The sequence below is a fragment of the Tamandua tetradactyla genome, chromosome 6 (assembly GCF_023851605.1).
Source record: "Tamandua tetradactyla isolate mTamTet1 chromosome 6, mTamTet1.pri, whole genome shotgun sequence".
NCBI classification, from domain to species: Eukaryota; Metazoa; Chordata; class Mammalia; order Pilosa; family Myrmecophagidae; genus Tamandua; species Tamandua tetradactyla.
Window position 1 is genome coordinate 57495159 of NC_135332.1, and position 26306 is coordinate 57521464.

General features: G+C 35.7%; 1 protein-coding gene across 6 annotated transcripts; it reads right to left on the reverse strand.

Annotated features, from left to right (window-relative positions):
• Nucleotides 1–5815: 5815 nt before the first annotated feature.
• SPATA22 (spermatogenesis associated 22) lies at nt 5816–26306 on the reverse strand. 6 transcript variants are annotated; one of them, XM_077165555.1, is made up of 9 exons: nt 26104–26306; nt 24101–24220; nt 22283–22411; nt 20308–20368; nt 20085–20180; nt 17817–18159; nt 14909–15038; nt 7836–7933; nt 5816–6108 (listed from the first exon to the last, which is right to left on the reverse strand). In XM_077165555.1, exons 2-9 carry the CDS (start codon nt 24141–24143, stop codon nt 5917–5919), a joined length of 1092 nt encoding a protein of 363 aa, XP_077021670.1. In that variant the 5' UTR covers nt 24144–24220; nt 26104–26306; the 3' UTR covers nt 5816–5916. The 6 variants fall into 6 exon arrangements, with proteins under 6 accessions (XP_077021670.1, XP_077021669.1, XP_077021668.1 ...); XM_077165554.1 differs by having other exon boundaries at nt 26171–26305; XM_077165553.1 differs by having other exon boundaries at nt 26164–26305.

The following is a 26306-nucleotide window of genomic DNA, read 5'->3' on the forward strand; positions in this document are numbered from 1 at the left end:
GTCCATCATTTCCTTAAGGTACAGTTGCATTTTTTCCATCTTTCTTGACATTTACTCTTTTGTATGAATTAGTTCTATTATTTTATCTTCTAGCTCACTTATTCTTACTTCTGCTTCTTTGAATCTGCTATCATATGTCTCCAGTATATTTTTTATTTGGTCTACTGTATCTTTCATTTCTGTGAGATCTATCATTTTTCTATTTAACCTCCCAAATTCTTCTTTATGCTCTTCTAGTGTCTTCCTGATATCCTTTATTTATTTATAAATATCCTTGAGTAGTTGTCCCATATTCTGTGTCCCTTTTGGAATTTTGATTTGGTCATTTGGCTGGGCCATTTCTGCTTGGATCTTCATGTGCTTTGTGATTTCCTATTGTGTTCGGGTCATTTGATTATCTTGATATGGTTATTTTGTAAGTTGGTTTCCTTCACTCTTCTAAAGTTTTGTATTTACTTAGTTTTTGCTGAATGTTTCCTTTTGCACTTTGTCAGTTATTATCTGCCAAATCAAGGTTCGGATCTCATGTAGTGGATACAATTCATCTTAAGGGTCTATTATAAACTAGGCCAGGGTGCATGGGTACTCCAGTGGCAGAATGGCTGACCACCACACAGGAGACCCAAGCTCTACTCCTAGCCTATACACACACACACACACACACACACACACACAAAGGAGAATAAAGGGGGGAAAAGATAATAATAATAAAATAAAATATTAATATAATAAAAATATGAAACACAAGAACAAGAACCACAACAAAATACACCTCAACAGTAGAAGGCACCAGAATCAAAAGGAAACACCCCAGGGTATACTGGGAGTGAAGTAAGGCTGGTGCCCATCAGAGGGAGAGAAAATTTATGAGAAAAAATAATAATAGCAATAATAAAATTAATGAAATGGAATAATAAAAAATAATATATGAAGTTAAAAATAGAAAATGAGTAAAAATATAATATAAAATATCTATAAAAATTTTTTAAACAGTGAAAAGGACAATTATATTACTGATAAAAATGTATAGAAAGAATATGATTTAATATGAGTAAAATAAAAAAGAATATTAAGAAGAAAAATAAAAAATAAAAATAAAGATGATAGGCAGATAGCTTGCCTGTACTTACCCCTTCTTCCCTGCAGGTGGCCACTGTGAGGCTTCTCCTCCCTCAAGCTCTCCCCTGTCTGGTGCAGCTGACCTACACTTACCGTGTCTGGCCAGCAGATAGCGGGCTCGAGTCTCCTACTCCCTCCGTCCTGCCCTTCTGACCATAGGGTCTCAAGGTCAGCATGCTCAGCTGGGGGACTGCTTCAGCTGGAGGGCTGCTCCACCAGGGGCAGCCTGCCAGTGAGTCTCTGCCCGTGGACTGAGGAGCCGATCAGCACGTAGGGAATCAGCTGATCAGCTGATCTGCAGCGCTGGTGGGCCTGCCGGACACCACGACTGTGGGCCCTCTGTTCCCCCACCCGAACGTTGATCACTCCTAGCAACCCAAGGCCCGCCCGCAGTGAACGGGGCTGCCTGCGGGGGCTGCCCACCACAACCAAGTGGGGAGGTTTCTCCAGCTGGCAACTATGCAGGCTGGAGCCGAGGAGTGTCAGTTCCCTCCTGTCGCACATCCCCCGTGTACCGCAGCCCGACGAGTGGGGATCCCGGTTACCCGACCCACTTGGTCTCTTCCATCCTTCTCCTCAAAACTGCCTAAAGACCCTCCTAGACTACTCACACCTCGGGACCTACAGTCGTGGGCATTTCCTCCCCATCACCTATCTTGTTTCATGGAGCAGGAGTGAACTCACTCCACTCCGGTCTGCCATCTTCCCGGAAATCTAGATGGGATTCTTTATATTCAACCTTCACTTCTGGGGAAGTGTCTTGTTTTCATTACATTGCTATCGTTTTCTATTAGCTTTTACTTTAGTACATGGAACTATCAAGTAGCACCCCTAAAGAACCTCCTGTATATCAGGCATGGTCCTTTCCCCATCATGGAGAAATCCTATCTTTCCTTAAGTGGGGTGGAATCACCTCCAGCAGTATGCCAAACCCCTCCCCCTTTTCTTTTTGCCTGTGGTTCGACATAAGGAACTTAAATGGCTAGGTGGAAGGTAACTTCCAATTCAATGGAATTATTGAAGCATTTCTGTTAAAAACAATTTCCTTGTTTTTAACATTTGGGAACTGTATCAGACATTTCTTGTGCACCACTTCAAATTTTCTCTCATCGCCTCTTACTCGTCACAGGTGAAGTAATCAGTTCTGTATAGCTTCAACCACCTTCAAGTGAACCATCCTGACAGTATTACCTCGAGTCTGTTTCACGTGATTCTTGTGTCCTGCCCTCAGGTTTCTCTGACTCCACAGTATGAGCTATCATGGGAAACCTGCTCAGCACTCATACATACACAATATGAAAGTGCAGTGCATAATCCAACCCTTTAACAACATCTGATGATTGCTGATGGATATATGCTTTCCTCTGTTTTCACTAAGGTGGATGGATGGTCCTGTGATGCATTACATCAAACCTAGTATTAGCTCTCCTCTTTTTCCTATTTTATATTCTTCCATCCCTCATTCCTCTTCATGAGATAACATTCTCAAATAAACTACTCACAAATAAGATGTTGTCCCAGGCTCTGCTTTTTGAGTAACCCAGGGTATGAATGAAAGTAAAATATCTCTAGTAGTTAGGTTCAGGTGTCAACTTGGGCAGGTGATGGTGTCCCATTCTGTTGCTATGGACTTAAATCATCAGTATGTGAAATTCATCTATGGTTGATTACATCTGTGGTCAGATAAGGGGCGAGACTTCTGCAATGATGTTTAATGTAATTCGCTGGAGGCTTAAAAGTGAAGCACAGCACAACCTAGCTGAGTTCAGGACAGCTCAGCACAATACAGCTCAGAGCTCAGAGCCAGCTGAGACCCAGGTATTTGGAGATATAGAAAGAAACCACCCCAGGGAAAGTCATTTGAACCCAGACGCCAGAAGAGAAGCCCAGAAGATGTTGTCATGCGCCTTCCCAAATAAGTAAATTTATAACTAAATAAATCCCCTTTATAAAAGCCAATCCATCTCTGGTGTATTGTATTCCAGCAGCCTTAGCATACTTAAACAATCTCCAAACCAATAGAGCCCAAAATTGTGCAGGTGAGAAGCAAAATTTCTTTGAATGCATTATTTGGTGTAATAATGAGAGAAGTTAGTCCCACTACCATCCCTTGATTCCCAGACTTATGATGGCTATGGGAGAAACAGCACTAGGTATGTATTGCTGATTCAAAACATATACCTCATTCTGTACGTAAGTATACAAAGATTTCTAGATCTGGTCTCCCAAATGGTGCCACAATAGATCTGGCAGGCAGTAACCATAAAGTTTGAAAAGAACTTGATATTATCCTTTATATTCTCCTTTCATGTATCTTCCTAGGAATTCCTCTAAGTTTTTTGTTTTTGAAGCTAGAGAATATCATCCCCCTCCACGAAAGTCTTGCAAAGAGGATTGTTTTACAGGATGGTGAGCACAAGAGATTTTTTTAAGGATGAAGACAGAGACAGGATGAGAAGAGAAGAGACCAGAGCCTAGGTATGTTCATAAGGACAGTTTGAGAAGATAGAGAATTAAATGGACAAAAGACATGTATTTAGAAATAACCTCACAAGAAATGTACAAGATCTTTATGAAAAAAAATTATAACATTTACTGAAAGTTATAAAAGAAGACGTAAATAAGTATATAATCTTTTAAATAGGAAGATTTACTATAGTAAACATATTCATTCTCCCCAAAACTTAATTTTAGAATCCAGTATAATCCCAATAAAACTTCAACAGGATTTTTTTAAAAGCCCTTGACAAGATATCGTTAAGAATAGTTAAGATATCAATGAAGAAGGGTTAAAAATAGACCCATGCTTGCATGTTTTATTTTATGGCAAAGATGGTAATTCAAATCAATAGGAAAATTACATGTTATTCAAAAGACTATGTTGTAATAATTCGCCACATAAAGTTAAACCCCTAAGCCCCACATCCTACATAAAAATAACTTCCAAATGCATGAAAAAGCTAACTGTATAAAATAAAACTACAAAAGAATAAGAAAAAATATAAAAACAGCTTAGTGAAAAGTTTAATTCCCAACTATTTTCCAGACACTTACCAGTGGTCCCAACACCATTTATTGAATAATCTCTTCCCCACTATTTTGAGATGCTATTCTTATCATATACTCTATATACCTGAGTCTGTTTTTGTATTCTAAATTCTGTCTATTGGCATGACAATTCATGAACCAGTCCTATATATTACATGAATAAATATATTTTTGCAATATTAATTTTCACATGTCCACAAATTATTTGACACTTTTTCCTTCAAACGGTTGCACCTACTTCCTCTCCCATAAATTTTACACTACAGGCTCAGTGACTCACTTCTAGCAAATAGAATGAGGAGGGAATAATGCTACATGACTTCCAAGGCTAGTTTTAAAAGGGATAGCTCCTACCTACCTGGCTAAGTCACTATTAGATTACTCACTCTGAGGGAGGTCAGCTGCTATGTCATAAGGACACTCAAGCATCCCTATGGAGAGACCCACCTGGAGAGAAACTGAGACCTCCTGCCCAAAACCACCAACTTGTTAGCCATGTGAGTGAGTCACCTTGGAAGTATTCTCCTAGAGACCACAAGTCACAGCTGCCCAGCCAAGCCACTCCTGACATCCTGACCCTCTGACACTGAAGAGATAATAAATGTTGTTGTTTAAGCCACTAAATTTTGGGGTGATTGCTTATGCAGCATTAGATAACTAAGATGTTTAAAACTTTATAATATCATATAAGATGATTCCCACTGTTATTCTTTCTCAGAGTTGTCCTGACAATTCTCATTTATTTTACATAAACTTTAATATCAATTTGGCTAATTATATACATTCAGAGAGGTTGAGATAGAGTTTATAGAATTACAAATTAACTTGAGTTACAGATTAATTTGAAGAAATTCAACACCTTTGTGTTGAGGTGTCCTATGCAAAAAAAATGATATATCTTTCCATTTGCCCAATGCTTATTTTATATCCTTCAATAGTGTTTTAAAGTTTCATTCATATTCTTTCTACCATTATTGTTTAGTCATGATTAGTCTTGGATATTTTTTCTTTATTTTTTCTATTTTAAATGTATCTTTATCCATTTTATACTACAATGGTTGTGAACCATATACATAACATCTACTGATGATTTCTGCTTATTGAGTTTTCTATCCCACTGCCTTATCACATTACCTCATCTTTGCAGTAGTTTCTTAGTTGATTCTCTTAGGTTTTCAATGTATAGAATAATTTCATCTGCAAACAGTAGTAATTATTATACCTTGACATTTTTCTCTTTTATTCTCTGGATCCAAGAATATAAATTCCATATACATTCAGAAATTTTTGTTGCTTTGTTAACTACTTTGTCTCCAGCACTTGAAACAGGGCACTCAGCAAGCAGTAGATGCTCATTAAATATTTTAAGTAATTAAATAAATTGCATAGGCTAGCAGCTCCAGTACAATGTTTTAAAATATTACTGTCAGTGGGCACATTTGTCACGTTCCTGACTTTAGGAAGAATGCCTTTGGTATTTCCCCATTAAGCCTGATGCTGGCCTTTGGGCTAATCAGATGTATTGTTATCCATGTTAAGGATTAATTTATCTATTCCCACTAAATTGAGCATTTTTATCGGTAAGGTTATTGAATTTTAATAAATACATCATTTTTATAAAACAAAATTACTTTCAAAAGACTCCACATTTAAAATAATTTAAATATTTTAATTAAACAAGTGAAATAGAGAAAAACAATAACTATAAAACCATAGAGACAGGAGGTCAAGCAATAACAGTAAAATGCTTTAAATTTCATTTATAACATTAGTATAATACTTCATCTCAACGTCTGCAATTTTAACAAATGCTTGGAAAGTTTTTTGTTCAGAAACAGATGCTGGTCTGACAGAAACACATCTGAAAATGTTCTTTTTCTGGTCATAGTTTCCCACACACCTATGAACTCGCCCTCTAATCAGTCTTGGAAGTTCACGATCCTGTTTATTTAAAAAAAATGAATATAAAAAAGTTATTTATTACTTCAGCTGAATTTCAATTTTTCAAAACAAGTACAATTATGAATTAGATGTGAATTGTCCCAAAATGTTGCAACTCCCTCACTGAGTCACGGCCCTTCTGCTGACAAGATCATAATATCTGGGCATGTATAAGTGTTCTGTCACTTGGGTACAATTTATTACAAATTAGCTGCTGCTGTCTCTTAAAAGATTGAGTAATTTCCAATGTAACTGCATATGAACTATCCACTCTTTAATCAGACTGACCAATTTTCATTTCCAGTAGATGGCAGACTAGGTGATTCAGACCACTTTTCAGCTGAGAACAACTAGAATAGCTGGATGAAATATTTTATTAAAACATCCCTGTGGGCATCAGAGAGATACCAAGGCAGTGAGTTCTTACAGAGCCTCCATCCAGGAAAGGATGGGAATACAAAATAGACCTGATATTACGGGATGAGGTATCTGACAATTACAAGCAAGGCAACTGAGAGTCTAAGAAGCTGAGCAGAGCTTTTGATAGATGGTTAGAAGTCGTAAAACAAGCAAACAAAAAAAGGAGTCCGAGGCCCCATCCCCCTCACCAGACTTGGCGTCAGTACCTAAAAGAGTTATAACTTAAAGAAAACTATAAACCAGAAACAGTTCAGTCAGCTCCAAATCCTCTCAATCTTGGATAAGATAAGCATGTTCCTGGATTGGTTAAATTAAAAGATCATAAAAAGTACTAACTATAAAGAAAAAGGTTGATAAAATGACCATATTAAAATGAACCTCTGTTCATCAAAAGATATCATTGAGAAGCAAAAGGCAAACTATGGAGTATGAGAAAATATTTGTAATACACATAATAGACAAAGAGCTCATATTTAGAATAGTTTCTTTTTAATTATAAATCTTTTCCTATAAATCAATAAGAAAAAGACAAATAATTCAATAGAAAAATGAACAAGAGGCTTGAATAGACTTTACAAAAGATACCTAAATGACCAGCAGACATATGAAGAGGTGCTAAACCTCATTAGTCACCAGGGAATTGTAGAGAAATCAGATACCACTGACTGAACGGCTAATTCAGTTTAGTTTTATCTCAGAGTGCCTAAAATAAAACAAGACTGACAATACCAAGTGTTGACAAGAATACGTAGAAACTACAACTCTTCTGTGCTGCTTATGAGCATGTAAACTGGTACTATCCTTTGCAAAATTCTTCGGCAGTAACTAACGCATTAGAACATATGCATGCACTATGACCCAGCAAGTTTACTTCTGTGCATATTCCCAACAGAAATGCATACAAATGCAGAATAAGAGACATATACAAGAACGTTCATAAAGCATTGTGCATAATAGCAAAAAATCTGGAAACAACCCAAAAGCCCATCAACAGCACACTAGAAAACTAAATTGTGGTATATTCATTCAGGAGAATACTATCATACCGTTCATCATATTACAGAGTAATATAATTTTTTAAAGAAAGAGCAATTTACCACATATTCTGCTTTGAATCTTTTTTCCTGGCACATAGTAGACTTTCATATTAGTTGAACAAATAAAAAACTTCAATATCCAAACCAAAACTAAACAAAATGTTGAACGTATAACTAAACTGTTAATAGAATTTCTATTACAATGGAATTATAACCTGTATTTGTATGTTTTATTGGCACAGGGTTTGCAAAGACTAAGTAAGTACTCACAATTTCATAAAAGACACAAGGCAGAGTATTTTTCCCATCTCTCATATAAAAAGTCTTTGAAGAATATGGGCCAGGTGTAACAGCTGAATCAAGAACAGCTAAGAAACGTTGAAAAAGGAAGGAAAGAAAGATCAATGCTGGCAAAATCCAAATGAAATCTATGAAAAGAAGTTAATATTTAAAATAACTTTTCCCATTACCATCTCTCCTAGTTCTATTATACAGTAATAAAGAAGACATTTTGTGAGGAAAACTACTTATGAAACCAAAACTTTTATACTAAGGAAAAAAGTTTTCTGGCCTCTGCAACTTAGGAACAGGTTATATGCCAAAGTTCACAACTGAAAATAATTAACCATCTGAAGCATTTCCCTTAGAATATGTTCAGTGGAGTGGTTAAATCCCAGACCAGTCTACTACACTGTAACAATAAAATATACATTTAAAACAAACGAGCATCATGGTTTATGAAAAAAAAACACTGAATTCATTAGAATCCAAAGTCATACATTTAAGTTCCAGACCTTCAACTTACTAATATTTTGTGATGTTGGGAAAATTGTTTAATCTCTTTTAAATGTTTCTTCATCCATAAAATGCAAATAGGAATTCATCAAATGAGAGCATTTATCCATCTATTTAATAATCATTTATTGAGTCTGTTACAGATATTTGTTATTTTGAGGCCAGCCTCAATTTCTCCCCCTTTGTTAATAATACCCAGATTTTCCTTTAGAAACCCTTCTAGGGATAGAAAATCCATGGATGACCCTTGGCTTAAGTCAATCAGCATATTCCATTCCCCAACCACAGTTCAGGGTTTCAGTGGCAGGCATCGTACCCAGTCAGAAAAGATGATATGCAAAGAGTCATTTGCTAGTTCTGGGAAAGAGCAGACAGAAGATATTTACCTAACAATATGACAATGTGGTTTAAGGATGTATGGTCTACAAAACTTTATCATTTTGCTATCATAAGGTGAGAGTCCAAAGCTACTAGAGGCCACAATATGGAGCTTTAGGATAAGATGGAGAGAAGTCACTGTGCCATCTCTTGAGCAGCTAGATCAAGCCTTGCCTCAAGTCAGTAACCTAGCAAATTTTCAGTTCTGTAAATAATTCCTTGCTATTATTTAAATAACAAGTTATTTATTTTGTTCGTTTGTCTTGTCACTTGCAACTGAAAGGAGCCTCCAACATGCCAACACTATTCTAGGCACTAATGTTGAATAAAATGATATCTCTACCTTTGATGAGTCTAGAGTCCAGTCTGAGAATACAGGGAATGAAGAGAACGTGGGGAAATGCATGGAAATAGTATGTCCTTTCAATAGGGTTAGGATATTTTTAACATTTCTACTCTGCAAATGAGGTGAAATCAAGGAACATGCTTCATACATGAAAAAGCAAATTGATAAGAAGTCCCACCAGGTATAAAATCTTTGAGCTTTATTCACTGATGGCAGAAAGAGAGGTCAAAATATATGAAGTGTGAGACGGACTAGACACATCATTTCTGGCTTTGAAGACGGAGGAGCTACAAAAGAAGAAAGGTGGGGGGGGGGGTCCTAAGGAGCTGAGAATGCCAGCAGCTGACAAAAAGGAAACAAGGATTTCAGTTCTTTAGCTGCAAAAAATTTGATTCTTCTAATAACCTGAATGAATCTGGAAGTGGATTCTTTCCCAAACCTCCAGGTAAGAGCTCATTCCAACCAACACCTTGATTTTGGCCTTGATGCACTCAGCATAGAACCCAGCCAAACCTACCCAGATTTCTGACCTACAGAACTTGTGTTATTAAATGGGTGTTGTTTTAAACTGCTAAGTGCATGTTCTAGTTTGCTAGCTGCCGGAATGCAACACACAGAGATGGACTGGCTTTTAATAAAAGGGGATTTATTTCGTTAGTTCTTCAGAGGAAAGGCAGCTAACTTTCAACTGAGGTTCTTTCTTATGTGGGAAGACACAGGGTGGCCTCTGCTGGCCTTCTCTCCAGGCCTCTGGGTTTCAACAACTTTCCCTGGGGTGATTTTCATTCTGCATCTCCAAAAGCCTGGGCTGAGTTGCAAGTGCTGAGATGAGGTATGCTGAGCTGCTTGCGCTGTGCTATGTTGAGCTCTCTCATTTAAGCACCAGCCAATTAAGTCAAACATCATTCATTGCAGCAGGCACGCCTCCTAGCCGACTGCAGATGTAATCAGCAACATGTGAGGTTCATGTACCATTGGCTCATGTCCACAGTAACAGAACTAGGTGCCTTTACCTGGCCAAGTTGACAACTGAATCTAACTACCACAGTGTGTAATCATTTTTTATGTAGCAAAAGAAAACTAATACAGTGTGCTTTAGTCAGCATTTGCAATCCTACTGAACCAAATGACACCTCATATAACAATACTGTGTCATTAATGGTAACCAAGAAAGAAGCTGGAATCATTTTTAGAGAATGTAAAACACATAATATGACTGCAATGATAGAAATGTAATATTTAATATAAATGTAAATACATATAGAAAATAGGGGGCTGTACTGGTTTCCTATTGTTGTTGTAACAAATTACCAAAACTCAGTGACTTAAAACACAAAAGTGTTATTGTACAGTTCTGAGATCAGAGTCCAAAATAGGTCAGCAGGGCCGCATTGCTTCTGAAAACCTAGGGTAAAATCTGTCTCTTTGCCTTTTCCAGTTTCTAGACACCACCTACCTTCCTTAGCTCATGGTCCCTTCCTCTACCTTCAAAGACAGCAGCATAGCATCTTCAGATATTTGACTCTGACATTCCTGCCTCCCTTTTATGAGTACATTGTGATTGCACTGGACCAACCCAGACAATCCAGAATTAGGGTAATCTTCCCATAACAAGATCCTTAACTTAATCACATTATCAAAGTCTCTTTTGCTATGTAAGGTTATATAGTCACAGGTTTAGGGGATTAGGACATAGAAATCTTTGGACAGCTGTCTAATATAGGAGCTATGATTGAAACTGAAGTGCCTTGACTATACTTCAGGAGGCCTCAAAAACAAGACCATCTTATGTGGGACAAAAATGACTAATTAGGGGTGGAAGTGTAGCATTGTTAAGGCAATAAAGAGATAGATCATTCTGCAAAATACAGTCAAGAATATCTTCTTTGGTCAAAGAGTTGATGTGTTTGTGTGCGTATATGCATGTTTTAAGATTTCTTATTCTCTCTGACTCTAGACTGAAGAAAAATAACAAAGAAGAGAGAAGAGATTAAATTCCAAAGAAAAATAGATCCTTGCAATAAAGCACAGGAGACGGTGCAAGAGAGGGAATAGTTTAAAGAAAAAGACAACCAGGAAGAAATAGCTGATAAATTTTATCAAGTGATGCCTAAAATCTAATATTCCCCTACATTTCCATCCTCCTATATATCACATCTTCCGTAAAACTGTATCAACCACTAACAAATTTGTGTCATCATTTGTATTAGCACTGTCTTGTGGAAAAAAAGAGAAACACATGTCTACCCTATCAACAGAAGAGTAAAATATATGGAATAAAAATAAATAATAGAAGGAACAAATTAAGTTTAGATTGAAATGCTAGTGATCAGTGAAAGGAAGGGGATGGGTATGGTATGTATGAACTTTTTTCTGCTTTCTTTTTATTTCTTTTTCTGAATAGATGCAAGTGTTCCAAGAAATGATCATGATGATGAATATGCAACTATGTGATGATATTGTGAATTACTGATTATATACGCAAAACGGAATGATCAAAAGTTAAGAATGAATCGATGCAAATGTACTAAGAAACGATGAATATGCATCTATGTGATGATATTAAGAATTACTGATTGTATATGTAAGAAAAAAAGTTAAGAATTTCGTGTTTGTTTGGTGTTTTTTTGTATTTTAAAAAATAATACAAAAATTAATTAAAAAAAAAAAAGTTAGAATGGCCATAGCCCAAACACTCCTAAAGAGAGGGATAGAAAGATCAAAGGTAATGGTGGAGTTATACAGAGAAAATAGGATTTAACAAATGAGTATGACTGCTGAATCATTAAACTGGTATCTCTTTCAGTCTCCAGTATCTTAGAGCAGCTAGAAGTAAAACCTAAAATTGTGGAATTGTAACCCATGTCAAACTCTGAAATATGTTCTACAACTAATTGTGGTGCTGTGCTTTGAAATTTACTGCTTTTTTGTATATATGTTATTTTTCACAATAAAGAAAAGTTAACTGTGATAATAAAAAATTTTTAGAAAAGGGAAACACATGTCCAAGTTAGAGTTAAAATTTAATCTGAGCTGAAATTACATGGAGAAATGGTGAAAGAAAGGTGATCAAGGAGAAGTTGGAAGCAGGGAATAGAAACAAAATATGATAGACAACCATCTGAAGAAACAAATATTTCCCTGGAATTTTCAGAAATATTAGAATGGGGGCTGAATTTCCTTCAGTTATTGTGAAATGAGTTTAAATTCTTTTACAAGGATAATAAAACAAAGGAAGACTCCAAAAATAAGGGGAAAGCAGAGATATTTTGGTATCAAAAGGAAGAACTGAAATAGCTAGGAGTGTTTAGTCACAGAGAGACTTGTAGAAGTCTTGATATCTGAAGGGCTGCCATATTAAAGAAAGATTAGCTATCTCTGTGGTCTCACATAATAGTCTGTTTGCTCTGAAATCTTGACAACTACACACTTTTTGTATATTTTTTCACAGGTGGATAAGCATTGATAGAAGACAGTCAAACATCAGGTATGTGGTTTAATTACATAGACTTTAAGGTTCTTTCCAAATCTGATACTCCAGGGATATATGATTTGTTACTATTATAAAACAGTATTATGGACAAAATACAGTTTGACAGGAATTATTCTCCTTACTTAAAATACAGGTCATACTCACTTCAAATATAAACTAAAAGGATAAAAACTAAATAAGCATTTCACACACATTAGATTAGCAAAAACTGTAATCTGATAACACTTAGTGTTGGTGAAAATGTGAGGATAAAGCAACTATGAACCACTTTTTAGAACAATCTAGCAACATCTAATAAAGTTGAAAATGCACATCCTCTACTTACCAACTACTTTACTTCCAGGTATATATTCTAGAAAAATACTTTTACATCTATAAAAAATACTGTGAACTAAGCTATTTATTGAAGTATTGTTTGTAAAACAAAAACTAGAAATAACTTGAACATTAATAATAAGGGTATGAACATACAAGTTGTGGTATATTCCCCATATGAAATATATTCAGCCATGAAAACTAGCTATGAACTTATATGACTAAAGCTCAAAAACATAATACTGGGTGAAAATAAAAGTGGCATAGTTTTTAGACACATACCACAATTACTCCATGTATGTGTGTGTGTATGTGCATAATTTTTGGAGCCAGATATATATATATAGCAAAATTATAAAAGCATGGACAGGAAAGATGCCACAGTGGTTATCTTAAAGAGTAGAGGAAAAATGAATGGGGTTTCAAATATATCTGTAGCATGGTATATGGATATTTTTTGTTGTGCTCGTTTGAAAGGATGTATGTACCCTAGAAAAGCCATGTTTTAATCCTAATCCTATTTTGTAAAAGCAGCCATTTCTTCTAATTCTTATTCAGTACTGTATGTTTGAGTCTGTAATTAGATCATCTCCCTGGAGATGTGACTCAATCAAGAGAGTTGCTAAAGGATTAGGTGGAGACGTGTCTCCACCCATTCGGGTGGGTCTTAATTAGTTTACTGGAATCCTATAAAGAGGAAACATATTGGAGGAAGTCAGGAGATTCAAAGAGAGCAGAGAATGCTGCAGCACCGCAAAGCAGAGAGTCCACCAGCCAGCGACCTTTGGAGATGAAGGAAAACACATTCCCGGGGAACTTCATGAAACAGGGAGCCAAGAGAGAAAGCTAGCAGATGACACCGCGTTTGCCATGTGCCCTCCTAGCTGAGAGAGAAACGGTGACTGTGTTTAACATGTACCTTCTCACTTGAGAAAGAGACCATGAACTTCATCGGCCTTCTTGAACCAAGGTATCTTAGATTGGACATTTCTAGAGACTTGTTTTAACTGGGACATTTTCTCAGCCTTAGAACTGTAAACTAGCAACTTATTAAATTCCCCTTTTCAAAAGCCATACCATTTCTGATATATCTCATTCCGGCAGCTAGCAAACTAGAATAATTATATACTCCACATTTTTCTACTTGTTTGAAATATTTCAAAAGTTACATGAAATATTATTTATTTTATTTAAATTATGGAAATAAATGTTTTGAATCACTACTTCTTACATGTTTATCTCTTCACTATAGTTAAAATCAAATTCCAGAGGCATACTATAAATAATATAATATTTTAAATAATAATTTAGAACACCTATCAATTTTAAAGTATTTACTCATATCACTAAAAGAGTCCTTATTTAATAAATTTTCTTACAGGGTACTTAAAATATGAGTTAATTTATATACAAAATTACAACTGGATTTAGTGTAGTGCAGTACAAAAGAACACTAGATTGAGAATAAGGATCCAAGTCTAGAATGCTAATTAGGCTTTTGATTTTAGTCAAATATATTTTAATTAACTGACTCATTTCTTCACCCGCCTGAAAGCATTGGGTTAAATTATTTGTAAGATTCTTTGCAGTTTTAACATTATGAATCAGAAGAACACTAACATACAAAAAGACAAATGTGTATTTATTCCTACTAGCCTCCAAGGTTCAAGAGCAGCTAGAAGGAAAAATCTGAGATGATGGTATGGCAGCCCATGAAAACTCTGGAATCTGGCCTATAATAACTTGTTGATGAATGCTTTGAAAACTATTTACTTTTGTCTTTCTTTACATTGTATATATGTTATATTAAACAATAAAAAGGTTTTTAAAAATTGAAAAAAAAAACCACAAATGCTTATATGTATTAATTCACACAAATCACTGACAGACCGAGGAACTGAAGAAATTCTCATTTTACGAGGTTTTATTTTTCTTTATGATCCCCTGGGTATTACTATTGACATACAAAACAGTTGTCCAAAGAGCATAACTGAATTTTTAAAGTATTATACCTACCCAACACTTCAAAAAGAAGTACAGTTTTCTGTGTATGTTCACGCCAGTACTTCATGCTTTCAATAACTGCAGATATAATCCTTAAAGAATTATCTTTTTCCTTAAATTTTAATGGATAAAATGAGGTTTCCTTTTGAAAGAAGAAAAACATAGCCTTGGGGAAATCTTTCATTTTCACCACACCTTTTCACCCTCTATCTAAAATTTTTAGGTGCTTGCACCCATGGTAATTCACAAACATATAAAAAGAACTCTGGAGAATTTTAGTACAATTACTTCCTTAAATTAAAGGTATCATTAGTGCATTATAGGAAGAGAAACTAGGATACATTTGGAGACAATTAATTTAGAAGAGAATTACTTATATGGACATTCATTCACTCATTTCTTCATTCTTTAAATATTTTTTAAGAACCATCTGCCAGATCTTGTGATGAACACAGTTGATTAAAACCCAATTCCTTTTCCTAATGTGCTCACACTCTAGATAGGGATCCAGACATTTTCATTCATTCATTCTAAAAATACCTATTGAGCACCTATTATGTGCCAAGCACAGCTCCCGAGGATGTAAACAAAACAAAAAAGGTATCTGCCATCATAGATTTTACAGTCTAATAAAGGATTGAGAAAATAAATATAAAATGTCTGGAATTGATACATTCAATGCATAAAAAAAAAAGAAAGAAAGAGAGACAGGGGTTGTTATTTTAAATAAGTTGTTGAGTGAAGACAAAAGGGAAGAAGTGTAAAGGCCTTGAGATGGGGAAAATGCTTTGCATTTCTGAAGATCAATCAAGAATAACACAACATGTTAAGATACTGATTTTCAAGGGCAGAGGGCACTTTTCTTTGTGGAGACAGAGGATATTTCAAAGAACACCTGATGTGACATTTTTTAAAACTATCAATTCCTTTCTCTTCCTGCTTCTGTTCAAGATTCTGATATGCCTCCCACTGAGGATTACTGCCAGTGAGTCACTGTTACCAAGATAACTATGCCATATCATTCTCGTTGTACACAGAAATATAAGGTTGAGAAACACTGGGTAGTATGCCATATTAGTCAGAGTTCCAGGAGGAATGATAATTCACCTCGGTTAGTCTACATAAAGAGGCTTATCAAAAAGACAACTTACAGACATAAGAGAAGAGATACAATAACAAATATAGAATAGTTAAGCATCCAAAGACTAGCAACACTAAGAAGTTGTTACCATTCCTAAGACGAAAGGATGAGAGGAGGAAATAAAGTTATAAAGCCTGGTAAAATGGATTTAAAGAGGCGATATAGTCTTACAGGAACACAGTTCCTGCCAGAAATACAAGAGAAAACCAACCTCTCTTCCCTCCCTCTGAACCCCTGCCAGTGATTCCCACTGGCTGGCCCAACCAGAAGCCAGCAAATTAGGGTTCCTGGGATAATGCAGTATGTCTGAAGATTCAGCAAAGAGAAAAAGGCAACAAGTAAAGATTCTGGGGACAAGAGAGGGGAGATAGAGAATAACCAGCACACACAATATATAAATGACTTGTACAAAGAACAATGAGAGAGTGTGCAGAAGAAATAAGACTGAGGTACAGATACAGGGAATGTGCCAGTTTGAAAGGATATGTACTCTAGAAAAGCCATGTTTAAATCCTGATCCAATCTTGTGGGAGCAACCCTTTCCTTTAATCCCTACTCAATAATGTGGATTGGAATCTTTTGATTAGATTATTTCCATGGAGATGTGACATGTCCAACTGTGGCTATTAAACTTGATGAGAGGAAGATGTGATTCCATCCATTCCACGTGGGTCTTGATTAGTTTACTAGAATCCTTTAAAAGAGGAACCATTTTGGAGAGAGTTCCTTTGAGAGCCATGAGAACCACAAGACCCCACACAGCCAGAGACCTTTGGAGATGAAGAAGGAAAATGCCCCCAAGGGAGCTTTATGAAACAAGAAGCCTAGAGAGAAAGCTAGCAGACGTCACCATGTTCGCCATGTGCCTTTCCAGCTGAGAGAGAAACCCTGAACTTCATCAGCCTTTCTTGAATGAAGGTAACCTCTTGTTGGTGCCTTAATTTGGACACTGTTATAGACTTGCTTTAATTGGGACATTTTCATGGCCTTAGAACTGTAAACTTGCAACTCAATAAATCTCCCTTTTTAAAAGTCATTCCATTTCTGGTTTATCACATTCTGGCAGCTAGCAAACTAGAAAAGGGAAGAATATAAACCAAAGCAGACATGTATTAGAGTGCATACCCTGTTCAGAGAATTGTGAAGAATCTGAAATGGCTAGAGGATTGGAGTAGCAATGAAATACGAAATATATGACTAGAAAGGTAAGATAGGACCAGATTCCAAAGTAGGGATTGGCAAACTACAGCCCACAGGCAAATTTATCCTGCTGTTGTTAGTCAACCTTTGTTGGAACACAGCAGTACTCATTCATTTATGCACTGTCTATGGCTGCTTTTGAGTTGCAATAGCAGAATTGAGTGGTATAGTTGAGAAGGTACAACAGATACCATACGGCCCACTAAGACAAAAATATTAACTGTCTGGCCTTTTCATGAAAAGTTTGCTGACCTCTGCTGCAAAAAACTTAAAATGCCATATGAAGAATGTGGATTATTTCTTCAGGCAATGGATAAACTGTCATCATCTCAATAATTAATACAGTGAATGATGGAACACAATAAGAAACTCTAAAGCAAGTATGAAAGGGAGCGGTAACTCACACCCTCTGAGAAAATATTTTGGAAACTAATCATCCACTCCAGTGGACCTGGATATTTGTATTAATCAAGTAATACATGTCATAGGATCGATTTCAAATGCTTTTATCTCGGTGACTTTCTAAATAGCTATTACATTGTTGAAATGTAAACAAGACATTAATATTTTCACATTTACCTTGAGACTGTTTTCTTTTGGAATTTCGTCCAACATTTTTTTCTTAAATTGATTTTGTTGAAAATTGGGCTTAAATGAATGTAATGCACTGTTTTTGTCTAGAGCTCTCACTGTGGAGCCAGACATACTTGATGAATGTGTTTGTCTGAGTACTTCCATTTCTCTCTGTTGAGATAATTTAGGATGTTCAGATAATCTTAATTGTTTCTGTTGCTGAGCTCCCAAATTCATTGGACAAGGACTTTTTCCATTAGTCAACACCAGGTTTGTACTTTTGCATTGAGACCTAAAATCATTTCTATCCCAAGTTTTCAAGTTATCATTTTTGTTGCCATCTCTGTAGCTGTAATAGTAAAAGAACAAATAACAAAAATAAATATTCAATATTTCTTTCTATATACTTTTCTAAATTAAAAAATTGAAATTTTTCATTTATATGGAAATTTAAGGTTTATAAATTACTTTGTAACTATTAACTAGTTAGAAATTCCAAACACATCATCACAACAACCCTACAATATATTATCTCTCTTTTCCAAATAAGAAAACTGAACCTTAGAGAGGAAGTAACTTTTCCAAAGTCATATAGTAAGTTTCTGACAAATATAGAAAACAGAGAACCCTGTTCTCCCAACTCAGAATCCAGTGTTAAAAAGTATGTTTTTAAAGCTATACCAGTCTTCATATGACAGTGTCTATTTCTAGGTGGTGAGATTTTGAGGACTCTTGCTTACTTCTTTATACTTTTATTTCTTAATTTTCCACCAAGTAAAAATTTTAAAAAGTTAAACTATGGATTGTCAGTGATTTTAAATAATAAGGAGAACAAATACAGGCAGGATAGCATTCAATTAGAACATTAGCACTTTTATATAGGCTTAAGAGCTTTACTAATTAATATATTACAGCATTTTACTACTACATTAATCTAAGTTAGTTATATCAGCTGATCAGAACATGACGTTTATGAGGCCAAGGTCAAAATTAAATTTTTGAGCAGGTTAGTTAAGAGCTCTTCAGGGAAAGCTAATCCAAGTCACAAACTCTTAATTCTGAATAATTTTCCTAAAAATATCACAAGTATCATAAAAGTACAATGAATTCCACCCATCCAGTGTCTGGGAAAATAATCCAAAACAAGGTCCAGGACAAAAGTGGTTCCCTAGCAACCAGGAACAGATCCAGGTTTTATGGGGACTAAAGCTTATACAATGTGGGAGCCCCCTTTAGGTAAAATTAAGTATAAAAGTAATGAGAAAAGAAATCACAAATAATTACAATTTTTAAAAAGCTTTCAAATACCAAAAGCCTCACAATATCCAGGAAAAATATTAGAATTTTTATTATTTAACTGCCTGATACACCTCTATAAAATTTTTTCCTACATCGATCACCTCTTCATATGATGATAATTTTGTAATTTTATTTTCAGTAGAGATAACAGAAACAAAACTTTGTCTTTCCCCTAGAATGATTGATATGTTTTTTCAATTATTATTCATGGTTTAGAAAAGTTTCTTCCAACTTCACAACCCCTTTTGGTAACAGCACATATGTAATTTCCACGAAAGTTTTTGCTCAGGAGGTGCTCCTAGCCTGGAAATGAGCCCTGGAAGAACGACAGTCCTTTATCTCACTGGGTATAACCCCTCCCCCAATCACAGATGCTGACTTGGCAGTCAATCCAGCTTAGTCTGGCCTTTGATACCCACACCAGGCCATGAAATCTAGGTTAAAGTGGCTCCTGACCACGGCAAGGAGCAGTCTCTCTCATGTCCTTCTCCTTGGGAACAAAGGTAAGGTTCAGATATTAAATAAAGTTCCCAAGAGAAGGAACACGAGATTCTTTAACAAAATGATGAAATCATGGTGATAAACATTTACAGAAATTTCACTATAACACGAAGGATACTTTGGAAACATAATGCCTGCCAAGTTGACCTATTTTTAAAGTTTTATATAGCATGTTCTCTTCTTTCATAAAATGTAGCTAATATTGCTATAGTTAGTTATTAAGTATAGAAATTTACTAAATGTAAGTCTGTCTAAGAAAGTAGGAGGCTATGGGAATTCTGTATTTTATGCATGATTTTTCTGTTAACCTACAACTTCTCTAATAAAAAGAGAAAAGAGAGCGAGAGAGGCAGGAAAGCAGGCAGAAAGGAAGGAAGGGAGAAATTTATTGATTGGAAAAGATGAAAGAACATGAAATAGCAGTTAGGAGGAGAAGAAGGAAAAGAAAATGAAAGAAATTTTAAGTTGACTCACCTCCAACCACTCTGGCTTCTTTCAGTGTTCGATTGAAGAGATTTAGACGTGGTATCCTGACTTTTCAGGGGATGTGAAACAGAATATGGTATTTGCCTTTCAAAGAAATATATCTTGTTAAATAATAATAGTTGTTTTCAAATTCAGAAATTTGAAATACACAAAGAAGAATAGCATCAATCCGTAGCAGACAAACATTCATTAGTTTATATTTTACACCTACCCTGTGGTCACTGTTTTCATTAAAGGAGGCAACTCTGGACTCAAAGCTTCCCACGCCCAATCTTAAAAGATATAATCAACATAGACAAAAGTAATATAAATAGTATGTTTCAAAATAATTATTTCATACTTATTTAATTTTAGGTTTAAAGACCTGAAGAAGAAAAAAAACATAAGACTCAGACTTCTTCTTCAATAGCACTTTGTTGTGAAATCTGTCACAGATTGCTTTATTATTTTATTATTATTTTATTATTTTGCCTAGAACATCTTTCTTCCCCATGGCATATTAAGCAGAGGAAACAGTTTCATTTGTAGCTTTCCCACAGTCAATACTAGTATATATTTATATTTATAACATAAATGCAGTCAAGTACAATGTTTCTCAAACTTTTTTCTCTCAACCCATTGCACGATATATACCATAACCAAGAACATACACACGCATGGTGTGCATACAGGAGAAAGAGGGAGAGAGAGAGAGGATATAAAAAAAATTTTCACCTACATTTCTTATACTTGTTATGTATGATGTACCCTGATATTTTCTACTCTATTCTTCTACTCTAGTTTATTCTCTTCTATTCCTGTTTTTTAAAGATTGGTTGTGTCTCTCAGCCTCAATAACAGGTCAGGACAAAAATGTGAAAAACAATAACCTAGTCCTATCTCCTATCCAACACAACAATTTCATCTACAATATCTCTAACAGAGAGTAATGCTATCAGACCTTGTTGAATTCATGACTTCAGGAGGAAGCACATTTCCCCCCACAGTTAATTTTCAAAATCAACATTCATGCTGCTTCTAACAATTTTTAAAAGATAGAGAAATTTTTTAATGATGGAAGGCGTCCAGATAAACCCTCACTTATCTATACTTATGTGACTTTCTAAATTTTAATTTTTATCTTTAAGAATGGGGAAAAGTTCATAAAGATGAACTTCATACTTCAAATTCCTCAAATGCGGAATAAAATAAAATAATCATGATTTGGAAGTAGATTTAGGCCTATGGGTGTACACTGGATGAAGTTAACAAAACAAGTATTAATATATATACTTTTTAAAATTCTAGTTGCATACAATTGTATTAATGATGTTTTAGAGTGCCAAAAAATGTAAATACATATAACCAGTATATACGAAGTAAATTTCAAAAAGCCTGCCTACCCACACCTTCTTCCAGGAAGGAGTAAGTAGTCAGCAAACGTTATGACCTCTCCACATCTATCACCACAACTAATTAGTTCCAAGGTGAGAGACTGAACCATAGTCTAAGTCAGGATTTGAGTGCCTTCACTTGAACAGATGAGCTGAACCAGAGGCTCTGTGTCTCTAAATTTTGGACCAAGAGATACAGAAGGCAGTCAACAATGAATTCTGAGAACCAAAACTAAAAGACCATGTAAGCTCCAGCAAAAGGTAATATGGTTCATGTGATAGTTGAATCTATAAAGAAGCCAATAGGGTTAAAAAGAGTAAATAGCCAACAAATGATGAAGAACAAGATGCTATAAGAGGAGAAAAATGTCTAGGGTCAATTCCCAGAAATTCCTGGGTTTTTCCTGTGTACCCATACACACTTATTCCTGTTCCCCGAACAACTTGAGTCCTGTTCTTTACCACTAAATGTCTCCCAAATAACTTGAGTCCTGTTCTTTACCACTAAATGTCTAAGTCACAATACCCATATGTGTTTTAAAAAATAAAAAAAACTTTACAATGTAAGTTACTACTTCATTAGAACAAACTCTCCAGATCTAAGATACTCCATTTAAATACTAAGCCACCCTTATACACAAGGAAACTCAAACTCCTGTACTAAAATGGTCAAAAGAACCAAGTAATTTCTGTAACTGGATAGTGGAAAGAAGAAAAAAATAAAGTCAACTTTCTTTTTACATTAATAAAGTGAGTTGATAATTTTCTATAATCCTAGCTTTTATTTTCTGGAAATTATTATCTTATCCTTACCTGTTGGTAGAGGAGGGAAATCATAACTGTCAGAAGCAATACTGATACCTGAATCATTTTTAAGTGGATTAGAGGTTAATGGTTGTCTATTCCTCTTTTTCTGGTTGAACAATGGTACAGGCAAACAGCCTAAATTAAACATATCAATAAATTCAGAGATAAAAGGAAAACAGATCTAGTTATAGAATAATTTCTAGTATATAATAATATACAATTTCAATTTTTCTACTTCTACATTAATTTATATTTATTATAAATATATTTTTATATCTTTAGATTGAGTTTTACATTCTTTTTAAGATCCTGACTAGCCTCATTTGTCTCTCTAAAAAGTCCTTCAATGCTCGAACGTAAGATTGCTTTCATTACTTTTGTTTTGGTAATAATTTCCCTCTCCTCCTGCATCCTCAACCCTTTACAAATCCACTTTTTTTCCCTTATTTCCCTTCTCTGTGCTTGCTTATTACCATCTCAACTGGAGGGGACTTTCAAATACAATGGAAACGAGAGAACCAAACTTGGACCCATGTCTTCCAAAACCCTCATCTCTCTTTGGACTATGATAGGATACCATTAGGGCCATGATTTGCAAACTTTAGTTTGCTTAAGACTCATCTGGAGTTCTGCTAAACATTCAGGTTCCTGGATTCCTTCCTCATAAAAAAAGGATCTGATCTCATGATCTTATTTCATCAGATTTTGTCTGGAAGTCAAAATTCTGCAATTTTAACAAGCGCCCCATATGTCTGTAATACATATGCTCTGTGGATTATTTTGAGGATATGCTAGATGGTAACTCAGATGGGAGACTTGGGATCTCAAGTCAGACCAAAAATCAAAATACATAAACTTTAAAACTAGAAAGGAACACAAAGGAAAAAGAGGTTCATAAGGCTTCCATGGAGCAAGTTACGGAAGAATTTAGATTAGGACTCAAGCTTCCTAAATCTAATTCGGATATCTTGTCACTATACCAAGTTTTGGTCTACCTTCACTTGTGCTATAGAAGAAATGTAGGATCTGTGATCAACTTCTTGATGAAACACTGGGAGAATGATGTAAGCCCAAGAGTCAAATCGCCAAAGTTTGAATTATGACTCCAAAGTAGGTTTGAATCACAATTTCAAAGGCAATTTCCTTAAACTCTATATGCCAACATGCCATTCACTGAGAGGCAGGGTAGTATCATGATTAAGAGCATGGACTCTAGAGCCAAATTCGCAGGTTCAATTTCTGGTTGTGATTGTTTATTTAACCTCTCTGTGCTTCAGTTTCTCATGGGAAATAATAATACCTACATCAGAAGGTTAATAAAAGGATAAAATGAATTAATATGTACAATTAAGTATCTAATACAGAGTACATACACCATAAATAATAGCTGTTATTATCTTCATTGTGCATCATTATCATTACCTTGGTTCTCATTATTCTTGCCCTCTATCCTAATACCAATAAATTGGGGAAGCAGGAATGGTAGGGGAAGCTATTAGGAAGTGCTTCTGGAAATATTTTGAGTAAGTCACAGATACAAATGAAGAGATCTATTTCTTTGTTTTCAGCTTTAAAGCACCTAGGATTTACAGAAAGAACATTAGAGTAAATCCAAGAAAATTTGATTCTATTCCTACTCCTACCACTGAATGTGTACCTTTGAATAAATCATTTCATTCGCTTGGGCCTAAAAACTAAAAAGGTTAGAATAGATGTTCAATCTTTACAAAAATTCCTTTCCAAATGCTCCATCTATAAACTATGCAAGCTTTATATGGTATATACAAAAATATAGAAAATTTTAAAATAAAGTTGGTTCAATACCTGCTGTACTTCGAGTTGAATTTTCATTTAAATTTCTCTTCATTTCCTTTGCAATATCAAACTCTACAATTTTTCTTCTTGAGCACTCCAAATTTACAATGTGAAGTTGTTTGAGAACACCTTCAAAGAAAAAAAAACTTTTTACTCATATTGTATCAACAATAAAATCAAATTCTCAGCCTCATAATTACTAAAACTGTGGTTTTAAACTACTTTCAAACCTGATTATGTGAACACTTTAGGGAGGCCTTTACTATCTGAGTTAAGAATTTACAACATAACCCATTTTTCCAACTCTTCTTAAAATAAGGTAGGACTAGGGTAGTGTGCTGGTTTGAAAGGAAGCATGCCCCCTAAGAAAAGCCATGTTTTAATATAAATCCCATTTCATAAAGGTAGAATAATCCCTATTCAATACTGTATGTTTGCAACTGTAATGAGATCATCTCCCTGGATGATGTGATTTAGTCAAGAATGGTTGTTAAACTGGATTAGGGGACAACATGTCTCCACCCATTTGGGTGGGTCTTGATTGGCTTATTGGAGTCCTATAAAAGAGGAAACACTTTGAAGAATAAGAGATTCAGAGAGAGCAGCACCACGAAGAAGGAAAATGCCTCCCGGGGAGCTTCATGAAACCAGAAGCCAGGAGAGAAAGCTAGCAGATGACACTGTATTCGCCATGTGCCCAGCCAAGAGAGAAGCCTTGACTGTGTTCGCCATGTGCCTTCTCACTTGAGAGAGAGACCCTGAACTTCATCGGCCTTCTTGAACCAAGGCATCTTTCCCTGGATGCCTTAGCTTGGACATTTCTATAGACTTGCTTTAACTGGGACATTTTCTCAGCCTTAGAACCGTAAACTAGCAACTCATTACTTTTTAAAAGCCATTCCATCTCTGGTGTATTGCATTCCGGCAGCTAGCTGACTAGAACAGGTGGCTATAACCTTGCTTTCTAAACATGTGAATTTATACACATTCTACAGAATTTAGCTCAGAATCATGGACCCACAGTAAAGCTTATTCTTAATCAGATCTATAAAGAAGGAAATGGACAATAGCCTTGGCAAATGTATAAGCTTACAAAGGACAGGAAGGAAACTAAGTGATCCAGCTAGTCATGTGAACACATGCCCTACATCCACAACAAAACACTGCGGATTATCTGCTTTGGTCATTAGTTTGAGAACCCTGGATGATATAATACCCAAAACTAAGGCCTCACTTAATATCCAGAATAACTGTAATAATAAGTTTCCACAACTTCAGTATATGAAACAAGTTTTTCTTCCTTTTACAACAATTTCAGTTGCAATTTTTCCATGTTTTAGCCTCTTAATACATTAATTCAATCCCAATTTGATGCAACAAACTTACCTATTATGTGAAAAATCAAGAGACAAACCTAAATGAGATCATTTCTGCTCCCAGGTTCACTACCCAATAAGGCTAACAGACATAAACTGCAATTAAGTATTAGCACAAATCAGACTGAAGAAAACACTATTTCTAGAAATAAGCATCATTTATAGAAATAAAACTTGGTAAACATGGAGGTCAGGGACCGCCTCTACTTTGTTTCCCATATCTTCGCCTTGAAGCTGGATACAGCAGAAAATATTGGGAAATCATTCTAGGGACAGCAACAAAGTTTATGTCACTTTTTCACAAAATAGAAATACTAATTGCAGTTCCTATCCTCGGTGGGGACTTCGGAAGGCTATTCCGTTTCTGGGTAGCATGCAAACAAAACAAATACGTGCAGCATCCTCCCACTGGACCACCCACTCTGGGCCCAGGGGCCCTAGATGCGTTATTATGGGGTTAGTAATATGACTGGTGGCACTAAAGTGCAAAAAAATTGTTCACTCTGCAAACGCACACACACACACACACATACACAGGGCCCCCTAAAAACTAGTAGGGTCTAATTTGGCCCCTCACGGAGGGGGGGGTGAGTTCCAGTCAGGACTCAATGTCCTCATCCAACAACCTCCCCTGACCAGGCAGTGTGGAAATTCGATTAAGGCCTTCTTGACCCTCCTGCCAGCAGGACACGCAACTTCAAACCTCGAGTTGTCTCGCCTGGTTTTAACGCCGCGGAGCCCGCCCAGTCAGTCAGGCGTCGCTGACCTTCCCGCCTCGAAATAACGAAAAAAAGCGGGAAGTCGGGCCGTGTGCAGACACCGAGAACCCGCGCAGGCGC